General features: G+C 38.7%; 1 protein-coding gene across 10 annotated transcripts in view; it reads left to right on the forward strand.

The window, feature by feature from the left end:
• SIPA1L2 (signal induced proliferation associated 1 like 2) overlaps positions 1-5614 on the forward strand; it is a 215484-nt gene extending 209870 nt beyond the window's left edge. For all 10 annotated transcript variants that reach the window (XM_067535855.1, XM_067535856.1, XM_067535858.1 and 7 more), the window contains 2 exons: positions 2826-2907; positions 4392-5614. In XM_067535855.1, coding sequence (XP_067391956.1) covers positions 2826-2907; positions 4392-4538 — 229 coding nt within the window. In that variant the 3' untranslated portion in view covers positions 4539-5614. The remainder of the gene's footprint in view (positions 1-2825; positions 2908-4391) is intronic.
• Positions 5615-8693: the final 3079 nt, after the last annotated feature.

The following is an 8693-nucleotide window of genomic DNA, read 5'->3' on the forward strand; positions in this document are numbered from 1 at the left end:
CACTTCCTCTTAGAAGAAATAGCTCTGAGCAATTCAGTGATACATTATTATAAATTATTTGTATTACTGTAGCACCTAGGAGCCCTAGTCATAACCAGGACCCCATTGTGTAAGCCAACACTATACAAACACAGAACAAAAAAAGTGATCCCTGTCTCAAGTAGGCATTGTGGTTGCCTTCTGATATATACCGGTATAAAGACAATTACTAAAGTAAATCCTCTTTGCTCTGTGGTTGTATTTAGCACTCCAAAGCAGCCAAACATTGATGCTGAGTAAATTAAGCTTGTGCACTTTGATGAGGCTGGATCTCTGCTCCATCAACCTCCTTCCTCTCAAGTTTGCGTATACTGTGGAAAGTGCCTGGGTAGCCAGGAGGTTTGGAGGTCTGCAGCTGCAAACACTGCCGCAGTAGAAGGAGCTTTGCACCTCAGGACTCGGGTGCCTGTCCGGCAGAGCACTTCTAATCTCCACCAGCCAAGGAGCATCACAGGGTAGCCATGTCCTCCAGCAAGCATCCCTTCAGAGACGTATGATCCTTAAAATGTTCATGTAACTAGAGTGGCTTCAGGCCTCCCAGGATAACCAGTGCTGTAGTAATGCAGACCTTGAAAGATCAGTCTGAAGCATTCTGAAGTGGGGTGAGAAATATTTCTCTGAATACATTTTGTAAATTTTCCCTTCTACCAAATTCAGCAAGATTGGGAAGAAATTACAGGAAATCCAGTCCCTTCTAGCAGAGAATGTCAGACCCTACTGCCCCACTACACACCCAAGTGCTTTAAAGATAAAACCATTTGCTTATGAGCACCTCCTAATTTCTTTCCAAAGAATTCCACTGAAATCTCTATCATCCTACTACTATTTTATCCTATCTATGTGACTATACTAAGAGGTCCTTCTCTTAAAAACTCAGTGTGAAAATGACCCTTGGGACTTGGTTTGAAGGTGACTAAAGTTCTTGAAGTCTATACAGTTTTTTGTTTCCTCTTTAACACCAAATATAATTGGCTCCCTTGTTTCTAAGAGCAACATGTCTAAATGGCTCTCTGCGCATTTCATTGCTAAGCCTTTGCAGATCTGTAACTTTGTCTGAATATGCCTTTACATTGCCTCAGAGAGATGTCTGCTTCTGCAGCCAACCCCTGGTCAGTTTCCATCTAGCAAGCTTGCTAGGTAGCCAAATGAAGTTTTCTGCTTGAAATTAACATCTAATGTGGGGTAGAATCTGATCTACAAATCACCACTCACTAGTCTACCTCCCTTCAAAGCTGAGTTCTATAGTCTTTTGTTATAATCCCCTTCCCACCCCTGCCTTTAAACACACTTTGTTTTGTTTGTTTCTACCTTCCGTTTGGATGGAACTAGGGTGACCAGATGTCCCAATTTTATAGGGACAGTCCTGATATTTGGGGCTTAGTTTTATATAAGTGTCTATTACCCTCCTCCCCCCCTCCCCCATCCCAATTTTTCACACTTACTATCTGGTCACCCTAGATGGAATTTATCAGTGGATGTTGTCTCTCTCTGCACAGCAGGGATTGCATACAGTGCCCCCAACTGGAGAAAGGGGTCTTAGGCCTTCAAAGTCATGGGAGTTCCATGTCTGGTGACATGGTACAAGCAAAGATAGCAGCTATGTGTCTTCAGAGAACAATTACAGGCAAGCCATTATCCCCCACTTACAGATGAAGCAGAGCGATTGTAACGTTCTCAAGGCCAAAGAGGGTATATGTATCAGAATCACTCTAGTGGTCACACCTAGCCCAGTGCTTGGAGCTCTAGACTACCACCTGGCTTCTATCCTCTCCACTAGCGAGTTGTGGGTTTCAGGAAGATTCAGCAATAGAATTTATCTGTTAGTAGTTTAAAAACCTTTTATTTGTTTTGCTTTTTAACTTGAGGAGTGGAAGAAAAAGGGAAAGGTGGGGAGGAACTTTAGCCTTTTTGCTTTTTAGGGTGTCATTTTAATTAGAACCAATTTTAGACAAATTAACCTACTTACATGATAAAGCACACTTCTCTTCAATGACTTTAAACTCACATCTCCTCTGCCAGATAGTGTGCATTAGGAATAGCAAAAAGGCATGCAGATATTCCATTTTTAGTGTTGTCAAACCTGTCCAATTTGCTAACGTGCATGAAGCAGTTGATTTAGCTTTGTATATTTCTTCAGCTTCTTTCATCTAGATGAAATAATTCACAGTACGTCTAATTTAATCTGTGAATGTGTATGTAACTGTCTCCCAAAGTGCTCACTGTCATATATAGGACAAGTGCTCTTCTCTGCATTTTCCCTCAGTCATGCATTTGATTAACCTGTGGCTATATTTTTTATATTTGACCTTTCAAGACAAAATGTTTGTCTTCATAAAGTCACTGGTTTATCTTTTTACTTGACATGGCAAAATTGCAGACCAGAGAAAGAAACATGTAGGTTTACAGTCATTGCTGTTGCAGTTTGCTTTTTAATTTATGTTCCTTATCAGAAAGCAGCTTGTTAACAAATGCACTCTTCACATTATTTAGTTGAACAGTTAATTTGGACCGTAAATACATGTGCAAGTAGTATTTCAAGCACTTCCTTTTTAAAGTCATTTTTCGTTTCAGCTTCATTAGTGTGAGACGCAGCAACATATTTCAGACATCACAGTAGTGGGTTTGTGCTTGAGCAAGTCTATTGTTGCTTTTTCCAGCTGACATACCCAATTGGCCCTGGGTCAATTGTTTTTTGTGTTGCGTCCCTGTAAAAGTACGTTTTATTGACGTTAAGGAAGGAAGTATTTTGAACTAACTCTGGAATGAAGTTGTTGTTTACTTTGTAGGGAGCATACTCCATCTACTCTGACTGGAAAAGTAAACCAGCTGGAAGTGATCCTCCGGCAACTACAAACTGACCTCCGGAAGGTAAAAATCTCTTCATCAGAATGAAATGTCTCCATTGCTCTCCAATAGAAATAACTATACTTCTATAGTACCATTCAGCCAAGGGTTTCAAAGAGTGGTACATCCATGTGATGAAGTGTTCACCCTACACAAGCCCTGAGCGGGTTAAGTTGGGCAAAAAGGGGCCAATTAATTTTATATGCTGCATCTGGATGGGATTGATAAAGCCTAATTTCCGATGAAGAGCAGCTGGGGGAGAATTATAAAACCAGGAAATGAGGCCAGGAGGGAGTAGCAGAGAAGGTGCATTCAGTTACTCTCTAGAGGGAAAGGAAGTTGGTCAGGGACAAAATGGAAGTCCAGCGGGAAAGCGAGCCCTGGGATCTTGCCCTGGGCTATGGAGTCAGATAAGAGGCCAAGAGGGGTGAAGTAGCCATAGGGAGCAGAGGATACTCCAGTGGTAAACCTAGAGCTAGACTAGGAGATAGAGACATGGGCTAGAAAGGAGCCCAGGGAAACAGCAAGAGAGACTGAACAGACCTGGATTGCTAGTCACAGGATCCCTGGGCTGGATCCCAGAGTTGTGGGCTGGCCCAGGTTCCCCTACCAGCCACTGGGAAGTGGCACATTATCTAGAGGTGAAACAGAAGACAGTCTGAGGCAGCATCCAGACAATTTGGCCAGTGGGACTTTGATACCTCAGAATGGGGAGAGTGTATAGCGACATGACTGGAGAGCAGAGTCAAGAAGAGTGAGCACTTCAAGTCTTGAGCAACCAATGATGAGGGCGCCATGTGGAGTGAAAGCTAATTCCCAGACCTATCCACAAGGAGGCCTATCTGTAGCGAATGCAGCCATTTACAGTCCATGAGACTATGTGTCAGGAGTATGATATTCAACTTGCAGATGAGTAAACAGAGGCACAGAATGGTTTGTGACATGACTGGGATCAAACAATGAGTTAGTGATAGAGCTGGAAACAGGAACCTGGCTCCAGATCTGTTAAGCAATGGACCACATATTTTTGGTGATGAAATAAACTATTAGAGGGAAATGATTGAAGCCAAACATTTTTCTTCAGCTTTGTATTTGTGGAATCAAATCCTTATTACTTGAATTCTTATGTATCACTTGTTAATCCTCCAATCTTGAATCATTTATTTGGGAAAACAGATTTGGGAGGTGTCACAATTTGTCAGACCCTACTTTTAGGGATGAGTCTAATCTGAACTCTAGAATAATTTTTTAGTGCTCAAATCTTCGTTATACAGGAGCTGGGCTCTAGAATTCTCATATAGAAATTGCATTTAGTCTTTTAACCTGCAATGTTATCTTCTTCAATAAAACATTGCAACACATTTTGGGATTCATTTTACAATTCAATAGCTGTCACAATGGATTAGAGAGCTGAAGTAAACAGAGCTCTGTGACTCGTTTAGAAATATGAGCAACAAAAATGTCATCCTGGCTACTCACTTTATTCAACTTATATTTTTATTAACCAGGAAAAACAAGACAAAGCAGTTCTTCAAGCTGAGGTCCAGCATTTGAGACAAGATAACATGAGACTTCAGGAGGAGTCTCAAACAGCAGCTGCTCAACTAAGAAAATTTACAGAATGGTTTTTCAATACCATAGACAAGAAATCCTAATGTCTAGGCCTTTGGAAAGCACTATTTGAACTGTGTAACAGCTGTATTTTTGAATTAGTGAAATATCATTTTATTGTGTTCACAATCCATTTTAGGTGTTTCTGATGTTCTCTGTCCAGCTCTATTCATTTGAACAAGACTGAGGGCCATGTGGATCTATCTTTGTATTCATCTGAAGAAAGCAGAGAATAGCAGACGTTTGTGTGAAGATGAATGTAAAATTCTTGGTGTCATTTTAGACATTTTTAGAAGATGCTCTGGCTTGGAGTTGCCTGAAGAAGAACGATTTGGGTTTTATTTCTTGTATTTCAGGTGCTCTGGTGAAGATGTTAAAGCAATTTACAGTAGCTTGGGCTTCAGTATTGTATGATAAAAAGAAAAACCAGACATATACCTTAATGTTTAAAAGGTGCTCTATTTTTTGTATGTACAGTAGTTTATTTCCACAGTCACATTGTCATAGCAATAAGAATGGAGGTATAGTGAATAGTCACAAAGCTGTGTTTATAAAACGTTAGCACTGATGTGTTTAACACTAGTTTGGATGCAGATACATGGGATTATTTATTTGCAGGAACAAATGGTGCCTGAATATAAACAGTGTTCTGATTTTCTAAAGATACACATGCCTTGTAAATGGCTCACTGGGTTAGCCCACTCCAGCTTCAGATAATTTTGTATAGTTGATGTTCAGCTAAAACAGTTATACTGCTTAACTATTAAAATCGTGTATGGTGAGAGCCAGCCAATCACTTGTACAATGCCAAATTCATTTATCTTTGTACAGAAGCTTTGATCAAGTGTCTTGTATTTAACACCTTTATTTAAGCTTATTTAACCTTCAGTTGTTAATTTTATAAAGTTTTTGTTTTATCTGCACTATGGTGAAGACAGTTGGTTGCAAGCTGTAATATTTTTAGCTTGCCGAGACTGGACTGAGGAATTCTAGAAAATTCTAATGATTGGATGCTGCTAGTACACAATTTGTTTATATGCTTTAACATTTTTAACTGTTTCTTTTGAGATGAACATACATTTTGCTTTTTTAATAAACGTTAAAAATATAAACCTCAAAACATTATATTTCAGTTTTTCATCATACTGCACACATCCAATTCCATTGTCCATTGTCCAGTTTAGGTCCCTGTTCAGTCCACTGTGAATGTCACGTGCATATATGTATTCATCTGTGATCTTAATTATTTATGTTCTGATCCTGAGAAAACCTAAGCATTCATCGCTCTCATTCCCTTCTCAGGGTCAGACAATTAATTCACACGGTTGAAGTTGATGCCATCTTTGGTGTGATCTGATCTATACTTGACAGGATATCTATTCTGATCAAGGAGCAAAACCTATCCAGCTACGTGTATGTATATTGACTTAAAAGAACTATCACTATACCAAGGAGAGGTTGTCCTCCAGAAAAATCAATCAAAAAGCATCAAGTATTTTGAAAATTTATCTTAATGCCAGGTAGCTTGCCATCTTTAATATGTGGAATCAAATATTTGATTATACTGTTAGCATCAGTGAGATATGAAAGCATACTGATGATAGCTTAGCCTATTTTATGTTGGTCTTCCTTTGCTACAATTCCACATATAGTACTATCCTTAAAATCTACTGGAAAGGTGCTGTTTTATTAAAGGAATTGAAGCTAACAAGCCCCTTCGATGTTAGTGTGCTAAGAAAAAAACAGTTTGAGACTGTGCTGTGCTTGGGCACAGGCCCAAGAAATGGATTCTAACTGAATCTATAAAGTCAGATTTAAAACCCAATATGAAAGCCCTCAAAACTTTCAATATAAACTCAGTTGATATAAATTATATTGTGCATCCACTGTTACGTACTGTGTGGGTCAAATTATGTTTTCTGAAGTTGAACAAATATCTGTCTCTGCTAAAATGTTGTTTGCTTTGTATGAACAACAGGAAAAATCATCTTTGGGCAGAGAAAATCAAGGCTTTGGCCAAAATTTCAGTATCGCAATTTACTAGTGAAATTGGGTTATTGGGTGGGGGGAACCGCACTCTGAGTCCCTGTACTTTTTTTTAGCAATGGCTCTGATTCCAGCATATTGGGCAACGTCTGGCAAAAAGCTCCATTAACTTAAAGTAATTAAACATGACAGTCATGTGTTCCACTAGAATCTGATTTAAACACCTTGCAAAAGTCATTAGCAAACCCATCTGGGCTGGACACCTTGCCAAATGGCAAACTCTGTACAACCTTCACAATTTCTGTCAGTAAAATGTGCCTTCAAGAGAGGCTTATCTTCTTTGGAAAGCTGTGCTAACTGAAGTGAACTCAAAGAAGAGGCTTTTTCTGGAGGTGTAGGTAGTAGTAGTGTGTATCTATATAATATCTAAGAAGTCTGATGAACTATGTTTATTAGTGGAATATAGTGTATATACACAAATTCCTGTTTTTCAGCTGCTCAGATAACTAAGATACTTAACTGTGCAAAAGAAGATGGGCAAGTACATTTCTTTTCTCTCTCTCCCTCCACTTCTTTTCATTGCTTCAAACACTAAAATATTTTGTTCCCAAAAGTGTTAGAAATGATTAAAGGCTTGTGAACCCCTTCCTCCCATTGTAACTCCCAGTAGTCATTCCATCAAGTGTTGCCACAGTAAATGGGTCTATTTGAGTAACTGTTTACCAGGAAGAGGGAAGTAGTTCACAATCTGGCCTTAAATGTTGAATGATATAAGCAATCAAATTTACCACAAGCCTTATTCTTGATTTGAGGTAGAGATCCAAGCATTTAAATGTAGAGATTTGATTCTCTACTCTTTTATATGATCTTTTCAGAGGAACTTAGTGCTCAGGAAAATGAGGAACTAAACACTAGCGAGAGGCAGGCATAGTACTGACAAAACCTTCCCAACGCAGTTAGGGACTGCACCTCAGTGCTGACCTGCAGAATTTTAATATTGAACTGAATCCAATTCTGTGTGCCAAATTGTGTGCTGTTTTGTTGTGAACAAATATCCAATAGCAGCTAATGGTCTCCAATGAGATCACAAAATAGTTTTTGCTTCTAAAGGTGCATGGCTTCTCTGCATTGTAGGTCTTCATTGCAGGGGTTCTCAACTTTTTTTTGATAATGTGGATCACAGTTTAGTACAAAGATTGTCTTCTGTGGCCAACTGCCCACCCATTCATGACCAGATGGGCTATCCAACTTCCCATTCATGATCTCTTAACATCCTTGTGGCAGCTATAAAAATTGCTTACAGGTTAACATTTTCTTACTAAAATTGTCTTTTCTAAAGAGAGTGATGCAGAGCTGCTTTTTGTTGAGACTCTTCCCCTGAGAATGTAGAGCTTAATCATACTGGGGTCATTAGTTAGTTAGTTCAAGAAGCAGACATAGCTAAGGCACTAACTCCTGTGTATTCCTCTTGTATGCCTTAAATCTAGCTATTTGGAGAAGCAGTTGTTTAAGGTGTCGAAAATTACTTCTCTAAACCCTGTTCCATTGGGGCATTTGATTATATTATCACCACTGAGAAGCAGGTAACAATTACTGTGCTCTTTACAATAAATATTCTAGCACTAATACCCCAAAAGTTTAATGAAACTTGGAAATTATATCATTTGAAAGCATCACAACCATCTGAATTATCTCCAGTCAATTTGCCCTTTTTCTTTTTTCCTGGTCTACCACAACAAATTTGAGTTGGAAAAAGAACTTCTTTACCCCCAAAGAAAAAAATTCTGCCTACACCGTCAAAAAGTGTCCTGTGCATATTTGAGTGAGTTCTGCAAAATTGGGGAAAGATACGCACCTTTTAAAATCCCAGAATCTAATTTATCAGAAAAGAAATCTTAATCTCACAAGACCTTTTATTTATGCAAAAGTACCAGTAATTATTCTATAAAGTCAGAATAAGGAACGTCTGAGGTAATTATTAAAATTAAAAGGAAAATCAAGTGATTTTGTAATCACTGCGCTTATTCTGTCAATGCAGGATTAACAGTCTCAATAGTTCCTATTTTATAACGGAGCAGAATGTTATCTTCATTAAGGACACCATTAAAAGATCTTGTGCTTTCATTCTGATCTTGCAAAATCTTAATCCCCCCCTTCTAATAGGCTACTAAATCATTCACCTTCTTTTCCAGTGTACAAGTTTGAGAACCCAC

This window comes from Emydura macquarii, unplaced genomic scaffold, assembly GCF_026122565.2.
Source record: "Emydura macquarii macquarii isolate MOO-44397 ecotype Brisbane River unplaced genomic scaffold, CSIRO-AGI_Emac_v2 contig_3517, whole genome shotgun sequence".
NCBI lineage: Eukaryota > Metazoa > Chordata > Testudines > Chelidae > Emydura > Emydura macquarii.